General features: G+C 34.9%; 1 protein-coding gene across 4 annotated transcripts in view; it reads left to right on the forward strand.

The window, feature by feature from the left end:
- LOC111155074 (Rap guanine nucleotide exchange factor 2) overlaps positions 1 to 16,453 on the forward strand; it is a 239,101-nt gene that overhangs the window by 208,307 nt on the left and 14,341 nt on the right. For all 4 annotated transcript variants that reach the window (XM_022515113.1, XM_022515123.1, XM_022515131.1 and 1 more), the window contains 10 exons: positions 3,240 to 3,392; positions 3,669 to 3,833; positions 6,760 to 6,867; positions 6,956 to 7,159; positions 7,259 to 7,367; positions 7,821 to 8,067; positions 12,053 to 12,210; positions 12,756 to 12,996; positions 15,002 to 15,385; positions 16,239 to 16,450. In XM_022515113.1, coding sequence (XP_022370821.1) covers positions 3,240 to 3,392; positions 3,669 to 3,833; positions 6,760 to 6,867; positions 6,956 to 7,159; positions 7,259 to 7,367; positions 7,821 to 8,067; positions 12,053 to 12,210; positions 12,756 to 12,996; positions 15,002 to 15,385; positions 16,239 to 16,450 — 1,981 coding nt within the window. The remainder of the gene's footprint in view (positions 1 to 3,239; positions 3,393 to 3,668; positions 3,834 to 6,759; positions 6,868 to 6,955; positions 7,160 to 7,258; positions 7,368 to 7,820; positions 8,068 to 12,052; positions 12,211 to 12,755; positions 12,997 to 15,001; positions 15,386 to 16,238; positions 16,451 to 16,453) is intronic.

Here is a 16,453-nt window from a genome sequence, read left to right on the forward strand (position 1 = left end):
CTCTTCTTTCAGTTCTTTCCTTCCATTGTCTATACTTCTTCCCCTGTCCCGTTTGAAGGATAAAAGCAGGGCAACATATAGACACATATAGGTACTGAGTGATTGGTAATGGTTTTCCATTTCCCATATGTGCCTTTTTCTATTCTTCTTCTCACCTCCTATCCCTCTTTTCCTTTCCTCCTCTTCTGCTCTCTTACTCTCCTTTTCCTTCTCCCTTTTTCCTTCTCCACTGCCTGTCTTCGGTCTGCCAGTGACACATCAGGCATTGCTTAACCCTGCCCTACACCCTTCAATGAACACTTGGATACCTGTGTGAACAATTAAGTATGAACTTTCCTTACAGACAGCAAAGTGCCCCAGTTTAAATAGATCTAACCTGTTAAGGTAAACCTGTTAAACACACCTTTTTCAGAGACCATGGAAACTGACACTTGGAATTTAAGTAGTTTTAGAGAAAGTTGCTTGGATACATCGAAAGTTAACAATACTGTATTAGGGTTGAAGCTTAATTTTACTTCATCCCTTCAACATCTGTAATTTTTCTTCTACATACCAGTTGTGATGTCTTATGCCACAAAACCAATCCTGCAATATGAATTGCCTTTGGCCTTGAATAAACAAAATCTTGTTTGAATTTTTATTTTATATCAGAATGCCAATGTGTTATCATGTGTTAACAGCTATCTGAAAGTATAAAACCTTACCAAAAAAATTATATACATAATTTACAGTTTCTCATCTGGCTTCATCATACCAATTTAAATTATGTTTTACACATGAATTTATTAGATCTATAAACTTCTTAAAGCAAAACTAAAACTGATAATAAAAATGTAGATAAATGTTTTCATCTAAAATGTATTTCTTTCTAAATATATGTGGCCATATTAGAAATTCAGTTGGGTTTTATTTTCTTTTTGGATGATACTCTTCAGTTTGGTACAGAAGAAATACCAAAAATGTCTCTCTAGGCATTAAGCATTTCAAAACAAGCTTATTCTAATTTCCTTAAATCAGTTTAACTTAGTCAATGTTAATTTTAGTATGTTTGTCTTCTAAAAGCATTCTTTTCTCTGTTTACTTACTCCTTTTAACTCATAGATGTATTTCTTTTTTTAGGAGATAAATGAGAAAATACAATTTGTAATTATTTTCTCTGAAACGGAGTATAAGAAAAGGTCACCTGACATTATTTGGAGGCATAGAGAGCAAGCAATTTTGGTGCCCTATAAAAAGAAAAAAATTAACTATATTTGAGACAAGGAACTAAGGACCACATATTTTAAAACATACATATACCTGTGGTCAATGTTACAGAAATGTGTTTTGTTTTTAAGGTTTTAAAAAAAATTAAACTATATGTAATTACAAGAAAAGCCTGTCTTTTTAATTTTAACTTTTTTATTCCACATTCTTAATTGAAAAATTAATGGGATTCTAACAGCTAGCTCTGAAAGGAACTTAATATTGTAATGTGCTGGGGCGCCTGGGTGGCTCAGTGGGTTAAGCCTCTGCCTTTGGCTCAGGTCGTGGTCTCAGGATCCTCAGATCAAGCCTCGCATTGGGCTCTCTGGGAAGGGCCCTCTTTCTTAGCAGGGATCCTGCTTCCCCCTCTCTCTCTGCCTGCCTCTCTCCCTACTTGTGATTTCTCTCTCTCTGTCAAATAAATAAATAAAATCTTTTTTAAAAATTGTAATATGCTATTTCTCAAGTATGAAACACTGCTATTTCTTTTAAAAAATTTTTACTGATTATACAGAAAGTATAGAAAATATAGAAAAGTATTTTAAATAAAATGAAAGTCACTTATAATTTGCACTGCTCAGAAACAGTAGTGATTAAACACTTTGTTATATTTTACTCCAAGATTTTGATGTGTGTGTGTGTGTATGTGTGTGTGTGTGTGTGTATATATATATATATATATATATATATATTTTTTTTTTTTTTTTTGATTAGCACGTGTGTAACTATGAGACCCTGGGCAAATCAGCAGGCTATTGGTACAGATGTTTCTTCATCTGTACAAAGAGGCTAATAGTATTACCTTCATTATGGGATGATAAGGAGGATAAAATGAGAAAGTTCCTGTAAGGCTACCACAAAATGATGATGATCATGTTGTCTTCATTATAGTTATTACGACATTTGGTTTTGCATCTTTTAAAAAAATTAATATGCTATTATGAACATTAAGCCAAAACTGTGAATATTCTGTGAAAATATTATTTTGGATGGCTGTGTCATATTTTATTTTCTATAGGCTGTAATTTAACCATCCCCCCCTTTTTTTAAATCTTTTCACATTAAAGGGGAAAAAGAAAAGTCCTTGCTTTTTTCATTTGCAAAATGAGAATACAATTCTTCAAAATTCAGAGAAGACAATGATTCTTTCTTACTTTAGAATCTAACTCTTATCTCCTCCTCACTGGTTTCTGGTTATTTTATGCAATTAAATGATTTGTATAATTCATTCTTCACTTTCTTTTTAAAATTACTAAGAAATGTAATTTAGTGGTTTGCCCTAAGCCCTGAGATTCTTTATATTTGGGGTGATGGCTTGATGTGCATATTATTTTTTAACTTTTTTTTAAGAATAAGGATTACTCTTAATACTCGTTACAAAGAATAATGACTTAAGTTTAACAAGTAGGTGGCTTGTTTTGTGGACTTTTTTGAATAAACTTTATAATTTATTTTTTTAATTAACATATAATGTATTTGTTTCAGGGCTACAGTTGTTGAATAAACTTTCTAAACTGATTTCTTATCAATATAATTAGCAAATTTATAATATCTATTCCAAGGTGTCTTTGAATTTTGATATTTTATTAAAACCATCTTTATTTTAAAATTGTTGCTTTTAAAATCTTTTCTAACTTGTAAAACCCACTAAATGGCAATTGTGTTTTTAAATTTTCCCTCCTAAGATTCCACCATCAAAGAAGAGGCATATGAAAAAGAACTCTTCTAATTTTATCTTCTGATTTTTAAAATTGTTAGGATTTTTAATATAAAGTACATATAAATATGCTAAAAATGAAACTTGATTTGACCAAGGAAGAAATACATTAAAAAGTAGAGAAGTCTGATTAAGGTTCATTACTGTATTCATTTAGAGGGTATGGAAGAGACGTGGAAAAATGTCAGTGTTAAATAATTAAAACACTGAATTATTAGTACTGCTAGGTCTCTTGCGAGCACTTCATCAGTAACATGTGACTTACATTTTATTCCAGTTTGTCTGTATAGCCCAGCAAGATTACTGCCGTATCCTCAACCAAGTAGAAAAGAACATGCAAAAAGTTGAGGAGGAAGGAGAAATTGTTATGGTAAAAGAACACCGAGAACTCGATAGAACCGGAACAAGAAAGGGGCACATCGTCATCAAGGTAAGACTGACATGCCTCCATCTTGTGGGAAGGATTTTTTTGGTAGTATCAGTTAGTTATGACCACTCAAGATTCCACGTGCCACATTTTTGTGTATAATTTCTCTTAAAAGTTATCAGTTGTTAAGAAAAATCTTTATACTGCCTGATGAACAGCAGTTTTATAAATTGTGGTATATATTACTACCCAGTTCATCTTATGTTGAAAATTTGGAATTAAGGTACCATATAGATGGTATTTATGCAGGATAGTGATTAAATCTTTTATTTGTTACAGGGCACATCAGAGAGATTAACAATGCATTTAGTGGAAGAGCATTCGGTGGTGGACCCAACATTCATAGAGGACTTCCTGTTGACCTATAGGACTTTTCTTTCTAGCCCGATGGAAGTGGGCAAAAAGTTATTGGAGTGGTTTAATGACCCGAGCCTCAGGGATAAGGTTAGAAAATATATTCTAGTTTGGCTTCTAAATATGAAATATTCAGATATAAACTTAAGGATACTTTAATATTTGTCACACCAATAATGTTCAAATTATTTTAATGGAGTAAGAGAATGTACTTTTTAACCCCCAAAAATGATGCAACCTCCAAACTCCTGAGTTCCATTGGAATCTGCATTCTTTACTTGGGCAAATGGTCAGTCTATGCTGGGTGAAAGTTACAGTTTTTAAATTGGCCCCAAGCAGCATTTTATTATAAGCATTGCTGGTCGGTAGGCCCCAGGAATACAGTTCTGAACAGACTTCTGTAGCAGTTCCTGAGAGCTCTGTCAAGGCCAGATTAGATTATAAACTACATACTCTTATGAGGTGTGAGAGTTAATCATTGCCTGTACTCAATGTTTCCTTTCCATGTGAGTCTAACTTACATGAAAACAGACTGGGGAAGACAGGTGGGAAGATCCAGAACAGGAGACCAACAGTGAAAAGCCCCGAAGTTCTCCTGCAGTTCTGCCACTAACTAGTTCTGTGGCCTTAGAGAAATCATTAGGACAGCGAGGCTTTTCATTTCATATTCTGAGAGTCCTAAGCTTACAACAACTGAGCCAAACTCTCCCGCTGTCAAAACTTAGTTTGAGTGTTAACTCTGCCATGTACTTTATGTGTCATCTGACCCTCCTGAGAATCACTTATTTACTTTAAAATGAATAATTAGCAACCTTAATAATTCCTATTATTAGGAATAATAGAAGTAAAGTTCTTTTTGTAGTTCTTGACTCAATTCACTTAATACCTCTTAATATATACTACATCTTAAATGTTGTTTGTTGGTGGTGGTATGTGGTAGTATTCAACTTATGATTTATGAATCTCCATTTTCTAACCTCTAATAGGCTAGTAAGACTTTTTTTTTTTTTTTTTTTTTTTTTTTTTTAGGCTAGTAAGACTTTTAAGTTGGCTTCTTAGCTGCAAAATTTTAATTTTATGAAAAGGTTATATGTTAGATATAGTTTCAAGAGAGGTAATCTTCTGGGTTTCCTAAACTTGAAAAATGGACAACAGTGATAGTAAATGACCAAAAATTAATATAAATATGAAAACTTGACTCCTAAGCATATATTAACTATAAATAGTATTTTAACTGTAGTTAAAAATTAACTATATACCAGGGTGCCTGTTTGGCTTAGTCAGAAGACCATGCGACTCTTGAGCTTGTAAGTTCGAGCCCCACGATGTGCGTAGAGATTCCTTAAAAATAATATCTTTAAAGAATTTAACTGTGGGCACCTGGGTGGCTCTGTCAGTGAAGTGTCTGCCTTTGGCTCAGTGAAGTATCTGCCTAGGGTTCTGGGGTCAAGCCCTTTGTTGGACTGCCTGCTCAGCAGGGAGTCTGCTTCTCCCTCTACCTGTTCCCTCCCCCGTCCATGCTCTCCCTCTCTCTCTTAAATAAATAAAATCTTTAAAAAAAAATTAACTATATACCTTCTCTTTTGTTTCTCTACTGCTGAAAGAATACCATGCTTAATTTTCTCACTGTAATTAAAAAGTTAAGATGTTTGAAAGCAATTCTATGGAAAATTTCTTTTATGTTATTTAAAATTTAGAAAATTAAACTCATAAGTAAAACAAATACTGTTATATTTAAAGTCACAATTAGCGGTGCCTGGGTGGCTCAGTTGGTTAAGCAGCTGCCTTCAGCCCAGGTCATTATCCCAGGGTCCTGGGATCGAGCGCCACTTTGGGCTCCTTGCTCAGCGGAGAACCTGCTTCTCCTTTTCCCTCTGCTTGCTGCTCTGTCTACTTGTGCTCTCTCTATATCTGTCAAATAAATAAATAAAATCTTTTTTAAAAAGTCACAGTTGTACTTTTTTTTTTCTTTTAAGGGAGAATGCACCAGTGGGGAACAGAGGAGGAGGAGGAGAGAGAGAGAATCTTAAGCAGGCTCCATGCCCAGCACTGACCCAGGCATCCCCATTTAGTAAACTTTTGTTGAGAATTCACTCTATTCCAGGCTTTGTAGTGAGTCTTAAGGATGTTTTTAGAACATAACAGATAAAGCTGTCCACGTGGAACTTAGAGTCTAATGAATGTCACATACTTCTCGCTGGGTACAACACAAATATTCTATAACTGTGCGTTTGTATAAAGGAGGTATAGGGCTCTGCAAAAACAAGTGTGAAAGTGTGAGAAAGGCTACATATTTTTCCTGAAGAATTATAGATATTAAAAGTCTCCTAGATCTTTTTTTTTTTTTTAAGATTTTATTTATTTATTTGACAGAGATCACAAGTAGGCAGAGGGGGGTTGGGGAAGCAGGCTTCCTGCTGAACAGAGACACCAGTGTGGGGCTCGATCCCAGGACCCTGGATCATGACCTGAGCCAAAGGCAGAGGCTTTAACCCATTGAGCCAACCCAGGTAGCCAAAAGTCTCCTAAATTTAATGTCAGCAAGTAAGATGTAATTCCCAATAACTCCCAGCTAGTTCCTTCCTTTTACAGTTTGTTCCCTTATAGATCTTTCTAGGCCTAATACTATTCATTCCTTTTATCTATTCTGCCCTCTGCTATTATTTTATAGTTTCTGTCTTCTTTTGTATTAATTTATTTTGGTTTTATTATAGCTTTATTTCTATTATGACCAATTTCAAATATGTTTTGAGAGTAAACAACTTACAAGTACAACCCTTCACAGATTCAAAACCCTTCTTGGCAAAATAACAAAAAGTCTGTATTCATAATCTAGATATTTTCAGAAGATCATTTTCTTATGAGTAAAATCCCTCCTGTGAAGAGTTTTATTGTTAGTTTATTGTCCATTGATATTAAGTAAATTGTTTGTTAGATATCTTTTTTGAAATGACTTTAATTGAACATTTTTAGCACTGAAAAGAAGAAAACCTATTGAAAACAATTGATTTTTCAGGTTACACGGGTAGTATTATTGTGGGTGAATAATCACTTCAATGACTTTGAAGGAGATCCTGCAATGACTCGATTTCTAGAAGAATTTGAAAATAACCTGGAAAGAGAGGTAATATTTGTGATTTTAAAAAAGTCATCAATTTTAAGTTCATTGAATTCAGCCTATTTTTGAAACCACTCTTTCTGAACTTTTATAGAAAATGGGTGGACATCTAAGACTGTTAAATATTGCATGTGCAGCTAAAGCAAAAAGAAGATTGATGACCTTAACAAAACCGTCCCGAGAAGCTCCTTTGCCTTTTATCTTACTTGGCGGCTCAGAGAAGGGATTTGGAATCTTTGTTGACAGTGTAGATTCAGGTAGCAAAGCAACTGAAGCAGGCTTGAAACGAGGGGATCAGGTATAGTATTTCTAAATCCAAATTTAAGGGTGAATATTGGTGTCTTTTTTCCTTCAATTAATTGGGATACTGAAATAAGTTTCATAATTTTATTTTTAGATATTAGAAGTAAATGGTCAAAATTTTGAAAATATTCAGCTGTCAAAAGCCATGGAAATTCTTCGAAATAACACACACTTATCGATCACTGTGAAAACCAATTTATTTGGTAAGTAGTTTTGCATACTTTCATTTTTCTCCTTTTGGTCTTTATCACATTTAGGTCTTAATCATGAAAAAAAGACATTTTTATAAATAATATTTCAAATATAAGAATCAAAATATAGTAAAATACATATATATACATATACGCATATAATTCATTCTAAATCACAATCTAACTTGACCATAAAAACTATTATTGATAAATGTTTTAAACATCCATTATGTTAAACACCTATAAATACCACTGTATTTTAACTTATTCTGAAAGGAAGTGGTAGAGCAACCTAACAAAGCAGATTCTTGGTGTCATTGATTCATTGGAGCAGTATTTTTCAATAGGATTATAGTTTTGAGAGCTGAAGTGTCTATTTCTTACCTGTTTCCAAATTCTGCAATTTCCTTTGAATTGCTTATTCTTATAATGGGCATTTTTTTTTGGTGTTTCTTTTCATTTTAGTATTTAAAGAACTTCTAACAAGATTGGCAGAAGAGAAAAGAAATGGTGCCCCTCACCTTCCTAAAATTGGAGACATCAAAAAGGCCAGTCGCTACTCCATTCCAGATCTTGCTGTAGATGTAGAACAGGTGATAGGACTTGAAAAAGTAAATAAAAAAAGTAAAGCCAATACTGTTGGAGGGAGGAACAAGCTAAAAAAGATACTTGACAAGACTCGGATCAGTATCTTACCACAGAAACCATATAAGTAAGTGTCTATAAATTTTCTGTTATTTTAATGTGTTAAAATGATATGCAAAGATAGTGATATAGTTAATGTTTACACATGAGTCTAAAAAATGTTCTAAGCTTTTATAGCTGAGCTATCTTAGAAGCAGTATTAAATAACCACATTGATTTTAATCTCCTATATTTGCCACTTACTTGTCTAACTCAAGCTTCATTAGCACTTTCTCATTTGAACTTTTTTTTTAATTGAATATAAAAAAATTAAGAATATGTGTTTGCACCCGTTTCACCCATGGTTTGGAGTTATTTTTGCTACTTTTTCTTTGTTTCTGGATTTCTTCGCTACCATCGGTATCTGCTCTTTGACAACAAAATCTCTGCTGCTTTTGTTGCTACTATTCATCCTTGTCATTCTCTTTTTCCCTCTGTTTTCAGTTATTTAATTGTTGCCAAGATAACACTAACCGAGCACAAAACTCCTTTCTTTCTCTCAGTGGGCTCTACAGTCCAGAATGTGAGGTATATTCTTGAATCTCTCCTTGGCTGCTTATTTATGCCAGGAGCTCAGACTAGACAAAGTTGTAGGTGTCACACTTTTTAAGTCTTGTTTGTTTGTTTGCCTGTTTGCTTATTTCTTCATTGTAGCTCCTTCTGAGTCTAGAAATCTTTTATAAAACTCAGTTACCATTAGCCAAGGTTTTTGCTTTTAATGTTAAATAACCTGGATGTAATACCCCTGGGTAGCTTAGTTGGTTCAGCCTCCAGCTCTTGATTTTTGGTTCAGGTTGTGGCCTCAGGGTCCTGGGATTGGAAGTATCTGGTTCTACGCCCAGCAAGGAGTCTGCTTCTCTCCCTCTCTCTCTCTCTCTGCCCCTCCCCTTACGCACATCACTTGTGCACGTGCTAATAAATTACAAATAAATAAGTAAATAACATGGATGCACCAAATGCATTTATTTTATATTCCTCGAACTACAGTGATATAAGAGATCAGTTCAAAGCATGTAGGTTATTTTTCTTTCTTTGATAAAATAATGGGTCTTCCTAGAGAAGCACTAGATACAGACATTCAGAACTGTATCAAACATTTATTAAATTCCAATTCAGATAAAATTTTATCCACAGATTAGAGAGACATGGCCCAAAATATAGTATTGATGGGAGTGTCAAACCTGTGTTGTACCCACTGAACTATAAGGATTGGTGGATTTGTATCAGCTAAAAAGATTTCTACAGCAGAGTCCTAAGGATAAGCAATGAGTATAATGGTTTTATTTGTACACTTGAGAGCATGTTTATATTGAGTAAGTTTCTAATAAATGATGGATTAGGCCTGTTAACATTACAGAAAATAGAAATTGATTTTTAAAGTGACCATTCTAGATTAAAAAAAAAAAACACTTATTTTTAAATGGACAAAAAATAAATTACTTAAATGTAGAATTATTAGCAGCACAATAACTAAAACATCCTCCAGTCATATTTGACCATGAGTTAAATATGAACCTTAAAAAAAGTTAAATAAAAGTCAACATGACCCTGGCAAGTATTAATAGAAACATGACACATAAGAGCTGGGATATAAGCCATCCACAGTACAGGATGTTGGCAAAGAACACAATATGAGAATACTATGTATAATTTTGTTCTATGTGTATTTAAAAAATATATTCAAAAGCTGGAGAAGGAAAAGAAGATAATAAGATGTGTTGATCTTGAAACACTGAGGAAACATCTTAATTTGTATTTATGAACATATATGCCTCTTTTAAGTGCTCTATGCTCTTGGTTTTATTGTGAAAATTATTTGAAATAATTCATATATGTAAAGCAACTGAAATTTAAAAAATTATATTTAAAAGATGGCTCAATAAAGTGTAGGATCTATTATATGGTGTGATAGACTTGTTTAATACTAGTTACTACTTAAACTTTGCTCTTCTAGAAATCAGCATGTGTTCACAAAGATTTTTTTTTTTTTTTTTAACAAAGTCTCTAGTCAATTAGACAAATCTTCTAGATATACTGTGGTTCCTTCCCCTACCAAACACTGTCAGTATTACAGCAGCTAAGATGCTGGATGATGCAAGGGGGTATAGCTCAGGGGTAGAGCATTTGACTGCAGCTAAGATGCTGGATGATGCGAATTGGCAAGGATAGGCATGGTGGAGTGGGGGAACAAAAAGGCGGAAGAAAAGGGTGAGGCAAGAGGATTATAGGATTCAGATCTGGTTGTAAGGTAAGTAGAAAAAGACTGATGAATCCTGAGAAAAGAGGGACTAAATCAACAAACTATAGAATCAAAAAGGCCAAAAAACAGCTTTGGTAACAGTGAGAGAGTTGGAGAGAGGGAACAGTTAGAGGATATGCTCAGAGAGGGACGTTGCTGAATTAAGTCTTGAATATAAAGTAGTTTCAATCCAAGAGTAGCCTCATGTCTGTGGATAAGAGAGAGAGAGGCAAGAGTTAGAGCTTCATTTTCGGTGTTAAAATGTTTCTGAGAAACATTTCTTAAGAAGGTAGCTCTGGTATTTTTAGCTGTTTGCGGTAGTAGTGGTCCAGTTGGCTATATCTTTGGCCTCGGCCCACAGTAGTTGTCTCATGTCATGGATTCTATCTAAGATTTTTTGGCAGAAAAGGTGGTTAAATGGATGAAAAACAAAACTCTACTAATAATGTGGAGGTTTTAATATTTCACAGAGCATTAATATTTCTTGTCTTTATATGCATGCCAATATGTGTTTAAATTGAAATTGAATTTTGTCATTGTACTTACCTATGAATTTGGAAGAATTTACACTAAAATCTTTAATTTTTAACCCTACCCCCCTTCTCCCAACCCCCTCCCCCCAGCAACCCTCAGTTTTTATGTTGACTTGAAAAGAAAAAAAATTTATCCTTGCTTATTTAACTTTAGAATTTCTATTCTTTCCCCTCTCAAAATAAAGAATGCAGCTAGATTTTTTTAAAATCATAGCCATTAAGATAGTTGGTACTATGATCAAGCTCTAGTGTCTAAAAACCTAACTGATACTAAATATAACATTATTTATGTTACTTTGGATACCCAACCTTAGTACAGTTTTCTTTCTCCTCGTTTTAAGGTATTTCTAGAAATTAGTTGCTTATGATCCAGTTATTTTGTGTGTGTCCAATGCTTATTATTTTAGTATTTTGTTCTGAAAACAGCTGACCCTTCAATTCTAGAAATAATTTTTACATGTTATTAAATCACTTTTTAAGAATTGTCCACAGTAACAGACTTTTTACAAATGGCACTAGTTTCGTAGCTATCAATAATAAGCAGTATTTCTCTGGAGAACATAATGTCTTACTAGAAATTTTGAGTAGAGAATTAAAAGTGAGTCATTGGATTTCCTTTTCCTCTTCTTTGATGCTAAAAAATATCACCCGGGCATCTTTGCTTTTTTATGCTTTGTGTAATTAAGAAATAGTGTCTCTGTCAAGGTTTCTTTACATCTCACTCCATAGAGATAGATCTATTTCTCTGAAACATTGGAGAATGAAATTAGGACAGTTTGGATTTTTTTTTCCCCCTCTGTTCATTTTACTCTGTTTTTTTCAGTTTTTAAAAATTAGATTTTAAAATAATTTATCATTCTGATGCATAAATCATCAATTGAATGAGACTGAATGCACTCATTTCGATGTGCTTTTTCTTAAGTCTATTTCCAGGAGTAAATAGAGATTATCTTCTCTTGAATATACTGATAAGCTACTAGTATTTGTTATGCATTGTCTAGTGAAAAAGACAGATTTTGGAGTAACATATGCTTAAGGAACAACATGATAAGTTGAGTTAGATACACTTAAGCCATAGTTGCTTTTGCTGTTTTCAACCAGATTTGTTAATGGTACTTTTAAAGAACTGCAAGGCTTAGGAAATACGGTTTATTTATGGTTTGCATCTATTACGTATTGATGAATGTTATAGCCTTTTCACTTGTAGATCATTGATTTTCTGATTTTTCCTCTTTGTTCAGTGATATTGGGATTGGTCAGTCTCAGGACGACAGCATAGTGGGGTTAAGGCAGACGAAGCACATCCCCACTGCTCTGCCTGTCAGCGGAACCTTGTCGTCCAGCAATCCCGACTTGCTGCAGTCACATCACCGCATTTTGGACTTCAGTACGCCTCCGGGTGAGCCCCTGCCGCGCCGCTTTTGTTTTCTTGTAGTGATCTGTTTGCTCCTAACATAACGGTAGTGCTCTCTGCTCTTGGTTTGGCATGGATTATGTCAAATGCTGAAAGTCAGAATGAACCTTAAATTTCAAGCGACTGGAATCAGTTCTTTTTATTCTTCAGACTAATTTGATATGGCCGTGGCAAACTGATCTCTCTGAATTTGTTTTCTCGTTCATAAAATGAAGATAACACATACCACGCAGATTATTACTAGTCATACTAAAATAAATAGAGGAAAAGGAATATTTTAGGCTAGCCTAATGGGGTTTTCAGTATAATAAAGAAGAATTTCAGATTTAAATTTTTTTTTTTTTTTTGCTATCAACCTGACAATCTTGAATTTAGTATGTTGACTGCTCAAGTCTTTGAAGAAGGATTGTAAGGGAGAGATGAAAGTTCAGTGTTATCTTTTCTCAGGAGGTTTTTCAGATTACTTCACTTAACTGTATTACCATATACTAAACTCTGTTCTACTTATATATGGCCTTTCTTTCCCCCAGACTTGCCAGATCAAGTGTTAAGGGTTTTTAAGGCTGACCAGCAAAGCCGATACATCATGATCAGTAAGGACACCACAGCGAAGGAAGTCGTCATTCAGGCCATCAGGGAGTTTGCTGTGACTGCCACTCCAGATCAATATTCACTGTGCGAGGTCTCCGTCACACCTGAGGGTGTAATCAAACAAAGACGGCTTCCAGATCAGCTTTCCAAACTTGCTGATAGAATACAACTGAGTGGAAGGTACACAGTATCTCTTCTGTTGGATTTCTTTAAACCCTCTTCCGGCCCACACGGACATCTAAAAGATGAACAAAGGGTTTTTCAAAGCGTTTTTAAAATGAATTAAGTACCCCTGCAAACTAAAAAGAAGCATTTATTTCCCTGTCCTCCAAGAATTGCTATATCATAGTAAAATACCCCATAGATTGTTGACCCTCACAAGGATCTCTTTAGAACATTTTCCAAAGCAGGGCGGTGTGACCTGAATGTTCTTGTGGCCTGTCAGGGTACCAGCAGTCACCTCTTAGACTCGTCCTTAAGGACACCGGGCCGGCAGAACAGTGGAGTATGCCTCACGTAAAGTCACAGAGTTAACCCTGATGCATGCACTCTTCTTGGATGTATACATTCACAAACATATTCTTGAAGAACATTCTAGTGTCAGTTGCTCCTGCCTGCCTAACTTTCCTAGGAGCTTCATTTGTTTAGACGACGCTACCTAGGACTATGTGGTTGCCAGTGTTTGCCTGTGATTGTGCATTACACTAGGAAAAATACCTCACTCTAGAACTAAACTTGTAATTGCTTCAGAGCTTGGTCTCCTGCTACCTATTTATCTCACATATTACTTGCGAGAAAACATTGTACCTGATTTTGTGAGTCTCATGAATGTTACTTCCCTTGATACATATAATTTGTATCCTCAAACCACAAATTAGTGAAAGTTGAAAAAGTGGTTAAGTTTTGGCTCTCATTCAATGACCAGATTCTGCACTGATGGAATAGTAGTAGTTCCAGAAATCACATTTTTTTCCTCTCTTGCCAGATGGAGTGTTTTATTGTACTTGACTTTTCCATAATCTATGTCTACACCTGATTTAATTCATTCAGAACTTCATTTTTCTTGTTATCAACTGTAACTTTCACACTCTCCTTCACTCCTTTATTTCCACCCTGACACTAGCAGTTAGTGTTGTTGGAATGTAGACTGAGATATCTGTAACCATGATGGAGTTCTACAAGTCTCCACTGAGGTACAGATTCGTGATTCACATTCAAGAAAATTATAGATGAATACGGGTCATGGGCTTCATGAGTAATGAAAACTGGGAACATTAAATCTGTGAATGTAAAGGCCTGAAGGTATGTGTTTCCTGTCCTGGTTGCTTTGGTGAAATATGTAACAGGCCAGTTTGGCAGGACTCCCACTGTGCTTATTCTGTTTCCGTCTTTATGGAATTTGGCCTAGGAAAAGCATCTGTCTACAAACCCCACCCTTCTTCCTCCCCGCCTCCCACCAAAAAAAACACAGGGCAAACATCTGGATTCTGTTTTCAACAAGTTGTTTACAGAGAGAAAGGGGTATTAATGAGTCTCATCTGTCATCAATATTAACGACTCATTAATATTTGGGAGCCTCTGTTTCCTCATCTGGTAAGAATAATACCTGCCTCACTTGTAGGGTTTTTATGAAAATCAGATATTTAAAAGTTAAAAATCTGTTTTAGGATTGTTGTACTCATCGTATCAAACAGAGGGGGAATAGCTTATAGGTTTCTTTGGTATTTGAAGAAATAGGTAAACTCGGACTAATCCAGTTTGGATCCATCAATAGTCACAGATCCTCTCTGGGAAAATAGGGAGATGACCTGTGTCTGATCTCTCCCACTGCCTTCCTTTAGAGCCCATTTTCTTATTTAAACAAATTTCAGATTTAGGTCTTTTCTATCATTTTTAGCAAAAACAGAAAAAATAATCTAGAAAGCAGGGAAAGGCAAGAGAAAAATACATTACAACTCGTACAAGTGAAATGACATGGGACTCATTAGCTTCCGTCAGTGGCTTTTGGAGGTGATTCTGTCAGCTGGTGACTTGGGGCAGCTGCTGCATTCTCTGTCCTTATAGAGAAGAATTCTTCCATCCTTCAACTGAGTGTTTTTGTTAATGATGTCTGCAAAGGAGCATTATTCTTTCAAGTAATGTCATGAGAGTACTGCTTAGGCTCTGAATTCTGTGTTTTTTATAGGTATTACTTGAAAAACAACATGGAGACAGAAACTCTTTGTTCAGATGAAGATGCTCAGGAGCTGTTGAGGGAGAGTCAAATCTCCCTCCTGCAGCTTAGTACTGTTGAAGTTGCCACACAGCTCTCCATGCGGAATTTTGAACTTTTCCGTAACATTGAACCTACTGAATATATAGATGATTTATTTAAACTCAAATCCAAAACAAGCTGTGCCAACCTGAAGAAATTTGAAGAAGTAATTAACCAAGAAACATTTTGGGTAGCATCTGAAATTCTGAGAGAGACAAACCAGCTGAAAAGGATGAAGATCATTAAGCATTTCATCAAGATAGCACTACACTGCAGGGAATGCAAGAATTTTAACTCAATGTTTGCAATCATCAGGTAAGAAAGCATACTGGTCCTAAGACTCAATTCAGTTTGTAGATCAAAAATATATATCAATCCAGGAACACCATATAATTTGTGTAAGTATAGTGGTTTTTAATTGAATCATATTGAATGATTCTTTTTCTCTGAATCCAATCATTCTTAAAATCTCCTGTAAGCTATATGTAGAGCCCAGGAAATCTATATTTACTACCTTTTTTTTAGTTCTACAAACTAAAAAAATGGGCAAATTATTTGAATTTCTCCAAACATCAGTTTATTTCTCTGTAAAATAACAATGCCCCGGAGAGTGATTGAGTAGATTAAATGGTATTATGTGTATGGTCTATCAGCTAGCACAAAGCAGATGCCCAAATGTTCATTTTCTTCCCTTTTAAATGCTTAGATTGAGGCTGAAAGAAAATATAAACTGAAACAATTAGCAATATTGATATTCGTGATGATTATTGGTCATCTTCTCTCACTAGGAGTTTGATCATACTCTCATTACTATTATGAGTTTCATTTTATTACTACAGGATAGTTGGCTAGTCTGTTTTATCAAATACCCGCCCACTGTGTGCCAAGTGCTTCTCTATGTATGGAGACGAAGCTGCAAACAAAATGCTACCTTCATGATACTTCACATTCTGGTTGTTTGTTCATAAAAAGCAGACTAGAAAGGTATAAAGGGAAGAAGAGTAATAATCCTTGGCCTTGACCCTGCTTCTGTCTTCAATTCTCATTACCCAGAATTATTAATAGTTTCTTATGAGTCCTGTAAATTGCTATGTATAAACAGTATAAACACAGAGGTGTTTTATTAATGGGTAATTTGATTTTATGTCACTTTTTTTTTTCCTTCCAGTGGTCTAAACTTGGCACCAGTGGCAAGACTACGAACCACCTGGGAAAAACTTCCCAATAAATATGAAAAGCTGTTTCAAGATCTCCAAGACCTGTTTGATCCCTCCAGAAACATGGCAAAATATCGCAATGTCCTCAACAGTCAAAACCTACAGCCTCCCATAATCCCCCTATTCCCCGTTATCAAGAAGGATCTCACGTTCCTTCACGAAGGTT

The sequence above is a fragment of the Enhydra lutris genome, unplaced genomic scaffold (assembly GCF_002288905.1).
Source record: "Enhydra lutris kenyoni isolate GAN:26980312 unplaced genomic scaffold, ASM228890v2 scaffoldscaffold3, whole genome shotgun sequence".
Lineage (NCBI taxonomy): Eukaryota > Metazoa > Chordata > Mammalia > Carnivora > Mustelidae > Enhydra > Enhydra lutris.